At 33.2% G+C, this 19,889-nt stretch overlaps 1 protein-coding gene across 4 annotated transcripts in view; it reads left to right on the top strand.

Annotated features, from left to right (window-relative positions):
• FNBP1L (formin binding protein 1 like) overlaps positions 1 to 19,889 on the top strand; it is a 118,189-nt gene that overhangs the window by 93,441 nt on the left and 4,859 nt on the right. For 3 of the 4 annotated variants that reach the window (XM_029229534.1, XM_029229533.1, XM_029229532.1), the window contains 7 exons: positions 1,257 to 1,385; positions 3,184 to 3,330; positions 4,989 to 5,192; positions 14,023 to 14,132; positions 15,613 to 15,745; positions 16,953 to 17,047; positions 19,415 to 19,563. In XM_029229534.1, the coding sequence (XP_029085367.1) occupies positions 1,257 to 1,385; positions 3,184 to 3,330; positions 4,989 to 5,192; positions 14,023 to 14,132; positions 15,613 to 15,745; positions 16,953 to 17,047; positions 19,415 to 19,563 (967 nt within the window). Of the gene's footprint in view, positions 1 to 1,256; positions 1,386 to 3,183; positions 3,331 to 4,988; positions 5,193 to 6,648; positions 6,808 to 11,454; positions 11,470 to 14,022; positions 14,133 to 15,612; positions 15,746 to 16,952; positions 17,048 to 19,414; positions 19,564 to 19,889 lie in introns of all 4 variants that reach the window. The other variant, XM_029229535.1, reaches the window with a different exon arrangement.

Raw genomic sequence — 19,889 nt, 5'->3', positions numbered from 1 at the left:
ATTGTTTTAGCTTCTAGCCTTATTCTCTTACATAACCTGCTGGAGCCTTTCTCCCAGGCCTTGGGAATCACAGCCAGTGACTTGGAACATGAGGAGCTTCCCCTGAAAGAACCATTGTGGGTAGGGAATATTCTGGAAACCTTTTATTCCATCATAGTTTGTGAGAGGAGGGAGAAAAGGGAAAGGAGTGAATGAATGTGTACTTACGATCCCAGGTTAGAACTTGAAGTGTATTTTTCTGTAGAAATATTTTGGGCCATGGTGTTTAGTTTTCATAGTACTTATTTATTTTAATTTTCAAGTACACTGTGGATTAAATGGATTTTTGTGGACTTATCTGAGATCTTGACTGCCATGTATTTCTGTAGGTCGGTTTGTTTCTGAGTTCAGAAGAACTAATTTGTAGACCTACTGTTAGAAGGTTAGGGATTACAATTGTAAAAACTAGAATTAGAATAATGAAATGTATTCACAATGTGCTTTTATTGATATAATTTTCAAAGCACTCTCATCTAACATGATTTATAGCTTGGAACACTGAAAATTTTTCAATTCTTATTTTGTTTTTTTCTATTACTTTATAACAATTGAGAAAATTGTTTAGATTCCCCTCCAATAAATCTAGATTTGTGCTGTTTGTATTCTGATGTTCTCACCAATGAATCAGTAGATGGTACTAATATTCTCATTCAAAAAGCATTTCTATAAGACCTTCCTTGAGATGAACAGAACTATATTCTAAATAAGCATTCCTTAGATAAAGTACCTGTGGATTTTTGTATAGCAGTAGAAATTATTGTTAAGCATTACATTATCCCCAAATCCCATTTTTACTATTATTTGGTTTCACTGTGGTTCTGAGTTGGATATAACTGGATTATGTTTAAAGAAATGTTTTACTGCTAACTTTGTAACTGTCTAAATTATTCCTGATGCTATTTTTCTCTTCTGATTAAAAGCTTACTATTTCAAACCATAGTGTTGTCATTTATTTAATTAAAAAAATCTGAATTTGTTAAGGAGAAACTTTATTTTCATGGATTATTGTAAGGGGGAGGATTTATTATTGCAGTAAGAAAAAGGGAATATTGCAGCAGGGAGACTGGCCATAAGATCTGTAAGCCTCTCCTTTACTTTTAAATGATATCAGTAGTTAGAAAAAGTCTCGTTTTAGTATAACTTCTAGAAAAGTGAATTAGCTGTGATTTTGTTGCTCGTCTTGTCGTTGGTGATGATTTGGACCAATTTGCTTCTAGGCTAAACAGCAGTTGAATCTACGTACACATATGGCTGATGAAAATAAGAATGAATATGCTGCACAATTACAAAACTTCAATGGAGAACAGCACAAACATTTCTACGTAGTGATTCCTCAGATTTACAAGGTAAAATTTAGAGATGTGAAATTAACCTAATTTTAGATACGAAAGAGCTAGTCTTTAAATGTAAAACTTTAAAATTTCAGGCATCAATCAGAATGTTTCTAGATTCACTAGTTAGTCATCAAGATTGGTGATAAGAAATTTATGATTATAGATGTGAAAAGTAGATTTTTTCTGACTGAAATCACAGATTTTTCTAGAGATTTATTAGTAGTATATTAAACAGTTCACTCAAACAATGACATTTTCTAGATAAATTTTAATACTACATTATTAAGTCTTATGAGATGGGAGAATTCATTGGAATTGTGTATTGTAGTCTGCTCACTTAGAATTTGGATGTAGCTTTTTGACACTATAACAGAATCATTGGCATTAGTCCAGATGGCAGAAATAAAACTTAAGAAATGCATTTGCTAGCCTGGTTTTTGCCTGCTTATCTTCCTAGCTGCCAGATCATAAATGTAATTCAGGCTTATAAATCCCATCCATCATCATTTGATGATACTAATTGCCAAACGGCCCTCAGGTAAGGACTCCGGAGGTTAAATTATGTTACCGCCTATTCTAGAAAGAAGAGAAATTAGAGAAAAGGGATTTAGTGAAACAGTGTTGAAAACAGTAGTACCTGGGAGAGCAGAGCTTTTGTGAAAAGAGTGTCAGTCCAAATACACCTTTTTTTTTCTTGGAGGCAAGTTAGAAGTACAAAGGAAGCATAGTGAGAGGTGGTGGACTAGAGAGGGTATCAGGTTTCAATCATTTAATCCAGAGCATCTAGTCAGCCTGTCCTCACTCAGTGGTGCTTTTCTAAACTTACCAGCTATGCCTTCGTATTCTGAGGAGACCTTAACTTGGAGATCCACTGCTTTTCTGTGTTTTGGGGCTTGATCCTTTTGTTTGTACTTTGCTATGGAGCAGTCTTGCCGCTTTGTGATGCTGGGCACAGTTCTTTTGTGAAAATGCAGGTCTCAAAATAAATTCCCAGGCTTTGGGAAGTAAAGAGGAAAAAAGTAGTATGAAGGCTTTGGGAGCTAGGGGACTTCAGCAGTGTAGTTGCTTCCTATGAGAAAGAAAGGTCATTGTTGACAAATAAGTGTCAAAAAATGCCTTTAAGTTATTCGGTATAATTGTGTCCTGGCATAATTCTTAGTGCCATGTGCCAATGAATTTTTGAATTGTAGGGATTCCATACATGTATCACTTTGACCTTGTGTCTTCTTGTTTTTCCTCTTGTGTCTCCAACCTTTCAATAGTCACTTTGAGCTGTAGAATGTGGTAGGTTTGGGTACCCATTGGTATGCGGTCAACTGTGGATTCTTGGTCCAGTCAGATCTTACCAAAATGTTCTGAACTAACTTAAGGGTTTAGAATGCTCACACTTGTATATGTTTTATGCCAGTTGCTTAAAAAGGAAAAAAAAAATGTGTCAAAATTTTGTGTTAAAATGAAACTTTTCCTAGAAGCATAAACAACAATAACTGCTCTGACTGAAGAATGAATGGTGGAGGTTGTATGAGGCAGAGATCTGGTAGCCTGTAGGGGGTCCTTTAGAAGGCTTGAAAACTGTTGTCACCTGGTTTTAGGATATACTAAAAGCCTTGTATATATATATATTTTTTTGCTACTTTACAGACCTCAAGTTTTAAGTACTTTAGGTCTGTAGCACTTGTTAAAAGGTATTTACAACAATGTAACTGTTAGGGTAGAATCTTTATGGGTTTTTTTTTTTGGAAGGGGGTTGCTTCAGAATGAAAAGAAAATTCAGTTTTCCTTTTTTTTTTTTTAAATTCCTAATTATTAGCAACTACAAGAAATGGATGAAAGAAGGACTATTAAACTCAGTGAGTGTTACAGAGGATTTGCAGACTCAGAACGCAAAGTTATTCCTATCATTTCAAAGTGTTTGGAAGGAATGATTCTTGCAGCAAAATCAGTTGACGAAAGAAGAGTAAGTGTTTTATAATTAATTTGAATAATATATTTGGTTTAAGTTAGTGAAATGAATTGGGAAAGGGGGGAATTAATTGATGGTTAGCTGATTTTAAGTTACATTCTGTAGAAGTAACTTATTGCCAGATTCCTTTGGGCTGTAAGGATCATTCTAAACACTAAAATTCTAATTGTTTAAAAGGAAAGAGTTCTAATGCTTCTCTTTCCTTTCCCCACTAATTTTTCAATTCTACTCCAAGAGTATAACTAACCTATGAACTGTATGTTACAAACTGTATGATACTGTTAGTCTAGTGAAAGTTTAAAGAAGGAAATGGTCAGATCTAGAGTTGTAAGAGTTGCTTGTAACCACAGGAGTTGGTACTTGAGCTGTATTTTGAAGCCTGAGGAGTGTATGGAATGATGGCTCAAGAGAAAAGAAGGAGGCCATTATGAGTAGAAGGTACTGCCTTCAAGAAGCCCTGCTCCTCTTGAAGAAATAAATCTAATCACATTATATCTTGATTAAGGTCTAGAAAAGGTCTTGTACCTGGTCATTTTTCCGTAAATGTTGATTTAGTGACTGAGAAGCTAAGGTTAACAGAAAATGAGGATATGAGGGAAAAGGAAGAGAAGAGAACCAGTGTTTGGGGAGTGCCAAATATGTACTACGTATTTTAGTAAACTTCATGGCAAGTTGGTTTTATACGAGTGAAGGTCTTTCCTGTAACAGAATTCTGACTTAAATTTAAAAAAGGAAAGAAGATTTTGGGGTTCTTTGGGAATTCAAACATACATTTATATTTTGGTATAGCTGCATCCAAGGTTACAAATATAGTTAGGTCCTCCTCCTCTCTCCCTCTTCTTACCCTTTAGCAGATTGGTGGGGGTGGCATTAGTGACAAAAAAAAAGTAAGGTATGACCTAAGGGTGACTTTTGACTAAATGATAGGCAAAATGTACTACCAACAGAAATAGGGAATAAAAGAGGAGAGCTGGTAGGGGTGGGGGAGGAGTTTGTAGAGATACAGTATTCTGTTTGCAAATAATGATTTTAAGGTGTCAATAGAACATTCATATAGAGGTATGTATGTCCAAAATCAATATATAACACTTAAGTGAGTTTTAAAGTTTTGGGTAAATGGTGCTAAACTTTATTTCAGAGTTAATTTTTGCACTCAGTATTGTTTGTGAGATCTTTTTTCATTGTTCTGTTAACATTTCCTCGTATGTCTTTAATATATTTTATTTATCCTTTCCCCTGTTGCGTGAATGAAAGCCTTTCTACTTGTCTCTTACCCTCTTTTACAATTAGATGCCCTTTCCTCTTTTCCATAGGTCACCTTCTTTGGAGACATCCTGTAAAACAGAAAACCCTTTTCCTTTAAAACTTAGAATTTCTACTTGAGAATAACCACGGAGGGAAAACATCCGTGAACATTACAAATTAATAAAGTAGTAATTTGTAAATTGTTTTTCTATAGGAATTTAAATATTTATGGTTTATTACATATTCACAGTAAGAAATTATTCACTTTAAACCTTTAATAAGTATTGTAGAATTATTTCTTTAAATTTTTATTTGTTGTTTTCTAACACAGATTAAGGTTTTTGAAAGCTAATATGGTATCATAAGCAAATGAAATGGTTAAAAAAAAACATGTTTCTTGTGTATAGGACTCTCAGATGGTAGTAGACTCCTTTAAGTCCGGATTTGAACCTCCAGGAGACTTTCCATTTGAAGATTACAGTCAGCATATTTATAGAACCATTTCTGATGGGACTATCAGTGCATCCAAACAGGAAAGTGGGAAGGTGGATGCCAAAACCACAGTAGGAAAGGCCAAGGGCAAGTTGTGGCTCTTTGGAAAGAAGCCAAAGGTAAAAGTCATAAAATTCCTCTATGCTAATAATTTTGTTTTAGTTTGTCATTTAAAATGATGTAGATATTGAATGGATAATGGTTTACTATTAATAGAGAATAAATATTTTGATTTGAATGATTCAATTAACTTTTCACCTGGTAGAAACATAGAATTTTGTACCTTAATAGTAAAAATTATTTCTGGATTTAACATTTGACTGCCATATAAAAATGAGTAAAAATATTAAATAAGCTGTTAACATCTCTTAAAATTATATGCTTTTGAAATTTCATTTGTATGTAGTTTCAGTTCAAATTTTTTCAGAATCATTATGATCTGACTCTAAGATCACAAAAATTGCAGTTCTCAGTTGGAATGAATGATTGACCACAGCAATAATAAAATGTCATATTAGGTCTTATAGATCATACTAATAAGGTTATTTTTATTATCCATGTGAATATTTAATGGGAAGGGCTCAATGCGTGTGTTATTTGAAGTGTAAAAAAATCTCTGGTTTACTAAGAGAATCTCTCTTAACCTCCTGTTGAAACCCATCTTTTGATGTGCTGTTTATTTTAGATAGATAAATTTAGCTCAGCAGGTGAGCAAATGGAATAGATGTGTGCTTAACCTTTTCAATTTAATGACTATAAAGTGTCATAATCAGTAGGAGAATAGATATGTACTTTTAATTTGATGTTCTGTATTAAAGTATACATGATTATTTTAATTCATTTTTCTGATCTTGACATACGAATGTAGATAAAATTTAACTCATTATAATATACCTGTAAATATCTTTAAAAGCACAATTATAATTAACTCAAGCTTTATTCATGCTTTTCATAATATTGTCCCATTGAGAAGTTGAGAGGTGAGACTTTTTTTAAAGTCAGATCAGAGTAGCTAGGAGAGCTTAGCAAAACAAGGAATACTGAAATTTTTTTTAAAAAAGAGGTGCAACAGGGATGAAATAGAAACAGTTTTGAGAGGAAAGCCACAACGTAATGAAATTATTTTGCCTATTTATGATAGTTACAATTTTAATATTTTATTTTAATAGACATTGACTATTTAGATAACTTTAACTGTAGCTGCTACCTTTATCTCTGACAAGTATTATAGGTTAAGTGTAACTAACTAGGTGGTGCTAATATTCTAGAAATCAGAAGAGAATTTTTTTGTCTAGGTCATATTGCTCTCTCTAACCTTATAATTTGTATATACTCTATATTTTCAGTCTGTCAGCTTATAAAAAGGTGATGAAGTGGTACATTTTTAAAAGTAAATTTGACTTTTTAAAATGACAGTTTTGGCAAAGCTATGTTAACTTTCTTATAATATTTTTATAGAAAACTTTATTTGAGATATATTTTGTAAAAAGTATGTTGCCAAAAATAGAATTTTCATTTAGGAAAAAAAGCTATGCACATTTGGCTTATTGATTCCTTTCTTTATTTCCATATTAGCCACAGTCCCCACCCTTAACCCCTACTAGTTTATTCACATCCAGTACTCCTAATGGGTCCCAGTTTCTCACATTCTCCATTGAGCCCGTGCATTATTGTATGAATGAAATAAAAACAGGGAAGCCCAGAATTCCTTCTTTCAGAAGTCTCAAAAGAGGGGTAAGTTTAATAATGGGTTAAAATGCATGATGGCCTATTGTGTGTGTACTGTGGCTTTTAATACTCTCCACCCTCATTATAAGGCTCTCTCCTATATATATGTAGTTTAAAACACGACAGAATTAAGTATAGCTGCCCTCAAGTTAAAAACAACTCCTCTTTATAACATTTGAAATGCTCACCCATAAAAGAATGGTATTATAAAGAGGGTGCTGGGTACCATCATATTAGCTATTTTTTTTGTTGTTGTTGTTTATGTGAAGTCATATGTCCGCCATTGTCTTGTAATGTATTTACATTTTTAAGACTTTCAGTAATTTGTCACTGGAGTTACTCATGTAATAATTTGTCACTAATGACCTCTGCGAATTTATAAAGTATTATTTTGTTGGCAAAAAAAATCAAGTTCTATTTTAATTTTAATTGCCCTACTTTCAGAAGCATAAAACACAATTTCCAATAGTTAAATAAAAAATCAAAGATAGGCATGTTAAATATCAAGATTGTAGATCAATTAAGATAATATATTAGAAAGTACTTTGTAAGTTGTAAAGCCTATAAAAATACTAGATAGTATTGAGTAATGGTTATATGGAATTTGTATTGAGTAATTGTTACAGGAAGTATTTTTTACCAAATATTTCCTTTTTTTTCCCAATAGGCTAGCCTTTGGCATTTACTTAAAACTAAAGATACTCTGCAAATGAAAAGTTTTAGAATAGTAAAAAGCAAATATTAAATGGTTTCTTAGCAACAACTGTTATACTACTGATAAATTAGTGTTACTTCATTATGTTAGTCTAATTTCTTTTATGATCTGATTTTAAGACCGTGTTTGTAATATTCATGGCTCATAATTTAGATACATTTATGAGATTTGTATGAGCATTTGTTTGGACATATAAAAAACATAGGTGTGATAACCCACCAATGAGAACTCAGAGTCTAGTAGTGTCATAAGATCTCTAATCATTAACAGCAATACACTCACTCTTGGACTCACTCTTCCTTGCAATCCCTCTCTCTTCCTTTCCTTTCCCTGCTTCTCCTCCCTTCCTCTCTCCCTCTGTTCCTTCTCTCCCTTTCATTTCTTTCTTCTTTTTCCTTCTCTGTCTAGCCTGTGTGTTTCTCACTGTTTGTAGCCCTTTCTATCTTCAAATTGCTTTAGTTGGGTTTCTATTCTGGCCACATGTGGACAAGATACATTAATTTAGGGCAAGATTACATTATTATTTACATTTCCATTGAAACAGTATGACAAACAATTGGTATCAGTAGTGCAGCAGAAATATCCTAGTGTATTATGTTCTTTTTGGAACTTCCTTTTTTCCTATAATGACATGAACTTCTTTGCGTCTACCTTTTCTAATTCTGTATGTGAATGATATAGGTTAATTTCATGACACTTTGAAAAGTCCCTGTGAATGAGTCTGTATTATACCTACAAGCACCATAGGTGCCTGTTATCACTTTTCAAAGCTCTTATCACTTGTTTTAAAAGACTTTAAGAAATCATACATGGGATTTCTATTGCCTGAATAATAGAGTAGAATTAATTCCCATCTTTCTTCTCTTTGATGACTTAGACTTCATTAAATATTATGCTTTTTCATAAATCATGAGAAATTACAAATAGTAATTTCTAGTAGCCATATTTTTGTAATCACGTATGTGTCCTACATATCGAGTCTACCAGGCCCAGTTACAGTACCCTACACAGTATAGTCATAGAGGTATGAAGTAAATATAATTCTTTGAAAAAAAGTTTAGGCAGTTAGAACTGGGAGCCCTGGAGAGAGAAGCTTAAATATGTGCCATCTTCATTGTTATTGAATAAATCTATCGGTAGAATTTTATAACCGTAGAACTTAAAAGTATCTGCGGGGTCATTATTTCTCGTATTTCCACATATTGCTTTAATTTAAAATATTAGTACATTTGGCGGGGGTGTGGGGGGCTAGTTCCAGAAGGCCAAAATGGTCCCACTTTTATTATTAGTTATCATGCCAAAGAAAAAAGCAGTATGCAAGATGGAAAATATGACAGACAAACCAACTAGAGATTGGAGAATAGAGCAGGAAGTAAAGTTTATTACCTTGGCATTGAGAAGTTTCTTTCTATTTTGATTGGTATTTGGTAGTTTACTAGATACTATTTCGAAATTATGTTTTCTTCCACTTAAGAATTTTCTCAATATAGAAAAAGAAGATAAGCTTTAAGAAGCCAGTTTATGTGTTTTTATATGGATTTCCATGTAAGTCCATTAAACTTAAAAAGTCTTAAGGTTTCGTAAAGCTGATGAGTTGTACCATTCAAAGCAGAAACTCTTGTTTTGAGCTATATTTGTTACATCATTTTTCCTAAGTACCTGCTTTTGGCTTTTCTAAAAATTTATAATTTCTTTTTCTTTCATTCTTAAGAAAACCTATTGTATACAGTTTGCAGTATCTTTAAGGATATGAGAAATGTTATATTGGACCAGTGTTTTTGAATTTGATGGTGGTACTGGTAGACTTTCTCTGAGGGATGAGGGTTTATAATTTCCTTCTGTGACATCAAGATCTAACCTTAAATAGATATTTGGTGCACACCCAAACTTAACTACTTAATATAAAAATGAATAATTTTTACTCTATAACTACTTCATTGGTGCTTACTGGGTACTCCTTTTTTTTTTTTTTTAGAAGTATATTTATCTAGCAGTATCAAGTCCATGTTTCCTTTTTAAATTATTCATGATATTATAGACTTCTAGAGTCATTTTTGTAAGCTTTTATTTATCCAGAATACAGTTCTCAGGATTTTCCTATCTTTAAATTAAATACACATAATAATTTGAATTGCCTGACTGATTTCCTCTTTAGGTCCCTTATGTATTTATTAAGATATAGTGGGTATGTGAAATTTTCTAGTTACAGGGATATGAAAATTGCATATGAGAGTATAGTATTTCTCTCTTGAACGTGAATTACTTAAAAAAAAGGACAAAATATATTTCTAATATTTTACAAAGAACTTTAGTTTTTAATATCCCCAAATCTAAGGTTAATGAACTGTGAATTTATTTTCTAATTGATAGTAAAACTAGGTTAGCTAAAAACTGAAGCATTTGATATTTCAGTTATAATTATATTATTGTTTTCTGTAAAACTATTAATATAGAAACTGAAAAAATAATTTGTATCACTTAGAAATTTAGCTGGTGGAGATTATCATAAAAGACAAATTCAAATGCTTTACCTATTTTGTTTCTTATCATCTGTATGATTTTGTTTTAATAATATTTATAGAAGACCATAAATATCTTTTTAAAATTTAAACCTTCTTACCAGGAATTTTGTCATAGCAAAATAAGTTGTGGTTTTTGTTCCCTGAAACTACTGACAGTCTAAAGAATGTTAAGCTTAATTTGGAAAGATAATGGATAGCGTATGTCATCTTTTCTTATCATCGTAACCATTAATATATATGGCCAGTTCATCAGAGATAAAGGGTAGATATTTTTGTCAGCTATTTATTAAAATCTATATTTTTTATGTGAAATTCTACCTGACATCTTCCATATTCTCTAAAACATCATGACTTAGAAAATAGGGACAAGTAAAAATTTTAGAGGCCGCTAAACAAATGAAATGGATATGAAGATGAACTTTGCAAAGCTCTACTGAGTATTATGGGTCACAATGTGTGTGTGAGTGTGTTTGTGTGCACACATGTGCATGTATACACGTGTGGATGGCAGACAGATGCAGTGCCAGTTGCAGAATCCTGGTAACTCATAGAATGTGGGTGATATATAAGTATGCATATATATATATTCACAATATGAGAGGACTCTGTGCTATGTCATTTCACATTTTCAGAAAGAATAAATTTTAACCAGTTTTCTAAAAATTGAAGTTATGTATTTTTAGTGTTGCTTTTCGAGCACATGGATTTCAGAATGAAAACTGAGAAATGGAAGCTATATCTTCAAAGCAAAATTCAACCCATATGTTTGTGTCCATTAGCAAATATGTATGGGAAACTTGAATCTGGGTGACTCATTATTATTTTGATAATAGTGTGTTTTTTAATGTGTCCGTACATTAAAAATAGCACCTTAAAACTAAAGTAGAAATGTTACCCTTACTGACTCATAGTATATTTAAATTCAAAACAGTATTTTGAACTATAATAATTCAGATAATGGTGTTTTGTTTAATGCATTGGGAAAAGTATTCCATTCTTTAATACTACATCTAATATTTATTTTAAATGGCTAATATTAAATCTTTTATATTCACCTTTTCAAATATTAGTATTTTGAGAGTGAACAGCTATGTAAGTGAAATCCACTTATGTAAAAATTGTTTTTTAAAGAAGAAAATATGTGTTTACTGATAGAATGATTACTATTTACTTTTGCGTTTCAGTTGCACTTGGAAAATATCTGCCCATTATCATCAGTGTGTATTTTGTTTTGCAAGTAATTTACTTTCCCAAAAGTGTGGTTAAAATTGTTTTTCTGGCATAATTGTTTGGATTGTGAAATGTACATGATTTATTTTAATATTGTAAAAAAAAGAATAAGTTATTGCATCTTCTGTATTATGGTTTCATGTGAATAATATACCATTTCTTTCTGTTTTCCATTGAACTATTCAGTGGTCGGTGAAGATGGTAAGCCTTATGTGCTGATCTATATACTGTGCCAACATTAAATAATCACAAAACATTGTTTTGTTTAATTCAATACAAAGTGGTAATGTACATCCCCACATGTTACCTTGTATGTCTTTTCTTTTTATAATTTAATCCATAGTCCAACACATGCCAGTACCTCTGATGTCATAAAATTTAATAATAATGTGGTTAACTGTAACTCATTAAGTTCTTAAATGTTATTGGGTGGAGTCTTTGTCATGTTACAGAGAATGAAATTATAGTTAAACATCATTTTAAAAGTTACATGGTAGAACAAAAGTTTATGTTTTTACAAAAGAAAAATTAAACAAAAATGATTTTTCTTAACACTCTTTAAAAAGATCATATAAGTTTGATTTGTAGTTTATCACAAGAATCATTAGATTTTTCAAAATGTAAGAAAGAAAGATTTCTTGCTAGTTTCATTAGAGAGTCAGTGCTTTCTTCTTGTCTACTAATGAATGGGAATAAAAGCACAAATAAATATCGTGTGTGTGTGCGCATGTGTGCTTGTGCATGTGTGTGATGTTCCTTTATACATATGTTTCAAACAAATTAATGGAACTGCATTGTGAAGACCTAATGTAAAAATTATTGGGTGCTTATGTAGTTTCTCATTTTTTGGAAAACAAATGAGTCTTTTTCAGACTATTGCAGTTTGGCCTGTTATGAATTCCCATGTAGTAGGAGAGGTTTTTAAATGTCTCAGAGTCTCCTTTACAGCCGTAGGAAATAGAGTGAGTTTAGTTCTCATATTCTATAAAGGAATATGTTATAATGTCAGAATGGGATATTAAAAATGCAAGTACCTAGCTATCTGCTGTTAATAAATTTGAGAACAAGTTCGATTAATGATAAGTGGAAATCTGGAGGATTTACTTATAGGTAATTGTGAGTTTATTACAATACTATCAAAAAAACAATATTGAAATGTGTTTTTTCATTTCATTAAATTTAAAAATATAAATAAGAAAGTTTTACTTTTGGTACAATATAATAGTTTTCAAACTATTATATACCTGTACCCCAAATTAGATTAAACCTGACAACTTATGTTGATAATTGACCACTAAATTTAAAGGCACCTTGTAGGAAATTTTGCCATTTGTTTATTTAGGTCTGATTTGGGTGATTGACAGATTTTTATTTCTGGTGACTGGTAGATTAAAATACAAAAGCCACTTAGAAAAGATGTCCTCCTTTTTTTTTGTAGACAGGCTTGTTGAATGTCCATAATGTTCAGGCCATTTGCAAAAAATTTTCTTATGAATTAAATGTTACATTTGATCATGGCTTACCTGAAAAGTGAGTTTTATCTTTTTTAAAAGCAAGGGAAGCACTCTTATAGATGGTGAAATAAAGCTATTTAGATGTGTTATAGGAGTCAGTGGTTCAAGGAGCAAGGATGCATTTGTTGTGGGAGCTCACTTCAGCAACACTTAAAAAATTGAATTGCATATTCTCAAAATCCCCATTTTAAAGAGAAAAATGAAGAATAATAATTTTCAACAATTTTTGAGTATGTAAAATCTTACATAAATATGGGCTCATGTTAAATGGAATCAATAGTTGCTAACATTGGTCTGGTTGTATATATACTCTCTAAGAAGATAACTACGGTAACAATGACATGATTAACATTTAAGAGGAGAAAGACATCATTTGAATCAGAAGTTACATCTAAATACTAGAACTGTTTCTTAAATGATATAGTTTCTTGAATATCAAAACATTAAAAAATTTTTAGACATTAAGCATCCTTCCTAAATAAGGATTTTATCTTTCTTTGGATTATATCTTTATTTCAAGAACAACTGAGGTTATGCTATTTGGTTGTACAAAGGATAATTGAAAATAAATTCCTTATTGGAATGTAATTTCTACTTACATTTCACTTGGTGGATAGTTCTACCTTTTATTTTTTAATGATCAAGTATGTTTCGGTTCTAATGAATGGTTTAATAAATATAATCATTCAAAGACTGTGTAATATTAAAATATTTTTCATTAGTTATATTGCCTTTATGAGGTAAGTTGTTTAACTCAGTTATATAAACTTTTCATATTTTCAGTCTGAACATTTGTAATATCCCGAGTATCACGGCAATAGATTTGATTTGGGAATGTGGTGCAGTATTTTATTTAAAAAATACTTTGTATAAGTGAGAAATGTTACGTGTTTCCATTTCATTGTTATTGCTGTAAGAAGGTTCATCTGTATTTATTTTAACTCTGCCGAGACCTGAATATAATGTTATACTGGTAATTACCAATTATCTGTATCTGCTGATATTTTTACCTATTCTATTTCATGATTATTTAAAAAGTGACTGGCATCTGAGCTCTTTCTTCAATACTATTGTTTTAATACACATACATATCTATGTAGATTTCTTTTTCTTAAAAGGAGGTGTTTGGGGCTAATTTGAAATTAAACTTAAAATTGATATACTTACTTTATAGTGAGTATATTTTAGAAATAAAATTTCACGAAAATATCTTTTATAATGATTTAGATTCTCTTTTCAGGGCCCAGCACTAGAAGATTTCAGTCATCTGCCACCAGAACAGAGACGTAAAAAACTACAGCAGCGCATCGATGAACTTAACAGAGAACTACAAAAAGAATCAGACCAAAAGTATTTTCCCATTAAGTTCTGTCATCTGCCATCATTATTCCTTTCAGAGTCTACTTTGAATGATATGTTTAAATGTGATGTATAAAAGGCTTAAAAATTATACATCCTAATTGAAATATCTTTTGAGGGAAAAGTACAGTCCTAAACTTAGGAAAATTGTGCTCTGTCATATTTTTAAAATGAAATGTTAGAGTTTCTTAGGTTGCAGATTACTTATTGGATGCTAATAGTATATATTTATGCCTCCCATAAATTTTCAAAATATTGATGATTATCAAGGGTAGTTTCACCAACACTAACTTCCTCTTATATTTTGATAAATTTTTATTTTGCTTTAAGATATAAATTGAGCTCAATAGAAATCTGAGGCTATAATTATTTTGTTTGCAGCAAGAATGTTGGAAAACAGTGTTTGATTACTTACAGCTTCAGATTCATTCGTAGCTTTAATTTTTTTTCAATTTTATTAAAAGTTTCTTGTAGTTCAGTTTTGTTTTAATGAATATAGAGATTTATATATGATGAATAAAGGGTTATTACAGTGGATTGGTAACTTACTATCTGCTATTACACTGAAGATAAAATTGGAGCTTAAACTCTGACATGAGTGATTGAAGAGATTCATACTTGAGAATGATCTGAAGATAGGTGAAGTCAGATCTGAAGATCTGAAGATATTAAAATAGTCAATTTTGTCTCAATAAAACTGGAAAAAACAAAGCATTAAGAGATCACCCTTAAAAAGGAGAACTGTAGGATGAGATGAGAAGAAATTTCTGTCATTTTATGTAACACATTTAAAGGATAAACAGAAGAGAAGGAACCAGTGAGGGAAATAATGGGACAGCGGTGAAGGGAAGGGAAAAGAAAATGTAACCTCCAGGAAATCAAGAAAGAAAAGAGTATTAAGGAGTGTTAGTAATGTCAGATGTTAGAGCCAAGGAGAGCTAATTGAGGCATATATAGTGATATAATAGTGATATGGTAATAGTGATATGATTAGAGAAGTGAAGAGGATGAATGACTTGAATTTAGAGGGAGAGGGGCAAGTTAAAGATGGTATAGATGAGTGGGAGGAGGATGATGCTGTGAACTAAGATAAGGAACACCAGTGCAATAATGTGCCTGGATGAGAATATGATGAGTTTGATTTGGGACATGATGAGTTTAACAATATTGAGGAATATTCTTTCAGTCCTTGATTAAATATATATAATCTCATTTAGGAAGCAAGAAATGAGAAATGAAATCATTTTTTTTTAATTCTAAATGTTTTAAAAGACTGCCTCCATAAATTACTAACTATATACATGATCAGCTTCGTGCAGATTATTTTCAATCAGGTAATGTTTGATTAAAGTTAAAGAGATATGACTTTTACGATTAGGCTGCCTGTGAGTCCCCAGAATCAAATGAAACTCTTTTATCTGGGAACATGTAAAGTAAATGTTTAATTTTATGTCTTCCTGCTCATTTTCAGAGAAGCACTCAACAAGATGAAAGATGTATATGAGAAAAATCCACAAATGGGGGACCCAGGGAGTTTGCAGCCTAAATTAGCAGAGACCATGAATAACATTGACCGCCTGCGAATGGAAATCCACAAGAATGAGGTAGATTTGTTATTTAGCAGTTGTCTAAGATAAGTTCATTTTTATAAACTTCATTATGATAGATTGGGTTTTACTAGAATTATCTTCAAATATTTTATTTTAGAGTTTATGATCTAAAAGTAAGGTATCATAATCTTTCTTTTTTTTTTCTGTTTCTTTTTCTTTTGGCTGAGTTGCGTCTTTGTTGCTGCGCGAGGGTTTTCTCTAGTTGTGGTGCGTGGGGGATACTCTTTGTTGCCGTGCGTGGGCTTCTCATTGCGGTGGCTTCTCTTTCTGCGGAGCACGGGCTGTAGGCGCAGACTTCAGTAGTTACAGCATGCGCGCTCAGTAGTTGCAGCATGCGGGCCCTAGAGCACATAGGCTTCAGTAATTGCAGCGCGTTGGCTCAGTAGTTGCAACGTGCAGGTTCTAGGGCACATGGGCTTCAGTAGTTGTGGCGTGCGGGCTCAGTAGTTGTGGCTCATGGGCTCTAGAGCGCAGGATCAGTAGTTGTGGTGCATGGGCTTAGTTGCTCTGTGGCATGTGGGCTCTTCATGGACCAGGGATCGAACCTGTGTCCCCTGCATTGGCAGGTAGCTTCTTAACCACTGCGCCACCAGGGAAGTTCAGGTATCATAATCTTTAGAATTAATCCCTCGTTGAAGTTTTTTACCTTATTTAAAACTTTATGTAAAACTAAACGTACTATGTTTTTAATCAGCTATCAAGTTGATCATTGACCAAATTGAAATAAAGGTTTCCCTTCTCTAAGAATTACATAATTATAAAGACCCAAAGCACATTTTAAATGTAGAATATTTTATGAGCTTTAAAATATGTACATTGGGCTTCCTTGGTGGTGCAGTGGTTAAGAATCCGCCTGCCAATGAGGGGGACACAGGTTCGAGCCCTGGTCCGGGAAGATCCCACATGCCTCAGAGCAGCTAAGCCCGTGTGCCACAACTACTGAGGCTGCGCTCTAGAGCCCGTGAGCCACAAGTACTGAAGCCCACGCGCCTAGAGCCTGTGCTCCGCAACAAAAGAAGCCACCGCAATGAGAAGCCCGCACACCACAACGAAGAGTAGCCCCCACTCGCTGCAACTAGAGAAAGCCCACGTGCAGCAACGAAGACCCAACACAGTCAAAAATAGAAAATAAAACAAAAAGTAAATAAATTAAAACATATATATATATATTTATTGAGCTCAGTTTTGTTTTTTCCCTAAGGCTTGGCTGTCTGAAGTTGAAGGCAAAACAGGTGGAAGAGGAGACAGAAGACATAGCAGTGACATAAATCACCTTGTAACACAGGGACGAGAAAGGTTATTTTTTGCATTTTATTTGTATTTCCTCCTTTTACCCCAAACTTTTCTCACTGTTTTGTCCTAAACTTCATACAGTTCTCTTTTTTCCTACAAGTTTGGCTTTTAATAACTCAATCTTTGAACCTAAATAATTTTCTGTTTCTTTATAATAGCTACAGGTGAAGTATGAAATTTCATATTGCTGCTCAGTTCTAGTTTGTAATGCGTCTACAAACAGAGAGGTAGGAACTTGGAAAATTCTGGGAGCTGTGGTCTAGAGGCATAGGCTCCCCAGGCCTGGGAAGATTGCCTTTAGGTTTAGATGGAGTTGGGTAGCTTATGCCGAAGAAAAATTTAACTGTCAAATTACTCAGAGTTTTGTGAAGGAAAAAAATTCATATTGTTAAATTGGATCAGAGATTCCAAAAGGCATTTTACTAAATTTCCATGTTTTCATACCATTTGTGACATTCTCTCCCTTTGGGTAAATGGTTTTTTTCCCCCTCATAATAAAATCCAACAAATTTGGATTCACCTTAGAGAACAATTTGAGAGATCTAGTATCAAATATTGGTTTACTACCTAATTACGTTGTAATTTGAGCAAATTCATTTTTTAAAAAATTTTATTGGATTATAGTTGATTTACGGTGTGTTTCAGGTGTACAGCAAAGTGATTCAGTTATACATATATTCATTCTCAGATTTTTTTCTCATATAGGTTATCACAGAATATTGAATAGAGTCCTCTGTGCTACATAGTGGGTCTTTGTTGGTTATCTTTCTTATATATAGTAGTGTGTGTATGTTAATCCCAAGATCCTGATTTATCCCTCCCCTCCACATTTAGCAGTTCATTTTTAATGCTCCCTGAGTCTCAGCTTCCTAAAATATAAAATAAAGATTAAAATACCTGTCATACAGGGTTATTAGTAATGAATGAAATAATGTAGGGGTCCCCAACTGCAGGGGTGGCGCACAGCAGGAGGTGAGCGGCGGGTGGGCTGGTGAGTGACGCTTCATCTGCCACCCCCATCACTCTCATTACCACCTGAACCATCCCGTCCCCCCACGCCCACCCCGGTCCCTGGATAAATTGTCTTCCACGAAACCGGTCCCTGGTGCCAAAAAGGTTGGGGACCACTGAAATAACGTACATAAAGCGCCTACTAGTAAAATACCTGTGCTAGTATGTGCTTGACAGATGTTAATTTCTCCTTCTCTTCCTCTCCATTATCACTTTTTGAAAGAGTATATATCCTTAATATATCAAGAGATAGTCACAAATACACTGGTTTTTGTTATTAGGTAAACCCTAGATTAAAATAATCTAGTCCCTCTGGTTTGTGTTATTAAGAACTTGGCTTCCAGGCATACTGAAAGTACTGCTAAATCTCATCATGCAAATTATGAAAATATTATTCAGTCATTTGATTCTTTAGCAAAATCAACATTTTTTCTCTTTTTGAAGTAAAAATTTACAGAAAAATGCCTTTGGATTACCTGCTTTCTGGGATTTTCTTAGTTACTAACTTTCCTCTTAACGTGATTAATTGGAAATTAATTTTGTTAGGAGTCTTTTGGTTTTCAGTGACAGGATGAATACTCTACCCATACTGGCTTAAACTGAAAAGGGATTTTATTGGCTGACTTCAGGGAGAGCTTGATCTAGGAACTCAGATGATATCTTCAGTACTCCATTTCTCTCCACCTTCCAGTTTTGCCTTACACTGTGTTGGCTTCATTTAAAGGCTCTACATGGTGATCTTCCAAAGCTCTTAAGCTCATATTTCTCCAGGTTCACGTCCAGTGGAAAAGGAAGGGAGCTTCTCTGAACAGTCCCAAGCAAAAGTCTTTGTGTATCTCTCATATCTTACTGGGTTACACGCCTACTAGTGAACTATTCACTCTGGTCATACAAGTTCTGTGCTAAGATGGACCCTCTGCAACCAGGACAGAGCAACTGTACCTGAAGCCTGTGAACTGAACATGGGTCTGGGTGGGTTCCCTAAGAAATTTTAGGGTTTTCTTGAAAAAAGAGGGGGTGATGAATCCAGGATGATAAAAACCAAATGTCCATGACATTTTTCCATTTTATCTCTGGACCCAGTGATAATGAGACATACTCACTGAATACATGTTATGTGCCTAGAACATTGTAATCTTTTAATTTTTAATTTCAGGAAATTCAACAAAAGCATTTTGAATTAGAAGCCACACACACACACACACACACACACACACATTTCAACATTTAAGAAAATGAAGACTTAATTTGGAACTGTGTCATGGTTATTTGATTCTCTGAATTGATCCTGAGGAGATCAACTTGTAGGCAATATAAAAAGTTCCCATGTACTTGATTAGAGATAATTTTGTTTCATAGCCCTGAGGGAAGCTATACTGATGATGCAAACCAAGAAGTCCGTGGGCCACCCCAACAGCATGGTCACCACAGTGAGTTTGATGATGAGTTTGAAGATGACGATCCCTTGCCTGCTATTGGACACTGCAAAGCTATCTACCCTTTCGATGGTATGATTTTCTTTACACTGTAATTGATAAAATTGGTTCCTTAAAGTCTACATACAGAGTCATGCACTGTAGTGTCCTTATAGCTAAATAAGAAAACTGTAAGTGGCAGAAAATTATAATCCCAGTTCATTAGTGTGAATATTTTTGTTTTAACTACATTGCAGGTATAGAGATTTTTCTTCCGTACATGACATTGAAAGAAAATTACCTATGTTATCAGCATCCTAATAAAGATTATTATTATCAACTTTGGTTGATACAGAATTTCCCAACTTTGATGTACTCATCAAAGTTGAAGCCGCTTGAGCATGTAGCTCAACCCAGAA

The sequence above is a fragment of the Monodon monoceros genome, unplaced genomic scaffold (genome assembly GCF_005190385.1).
Source record: "Monodon monoceros isolate NGI ecotype Baffin Bay Population unplaced genomic scaffold, NGI_Narwhal_1 Super_Scaffold_18, whole genome shotgun sequence".
NCBI lineage: Eukaryota > Metazoa > Chordata > Mammalia > Artiodactyla > Monodontidae > Monodon > Monodon monoceros.
Note: the sequence above shows the minus strand (reverse complement) of the source record. Positions and strands in the feature narration are given on the sequence as shown.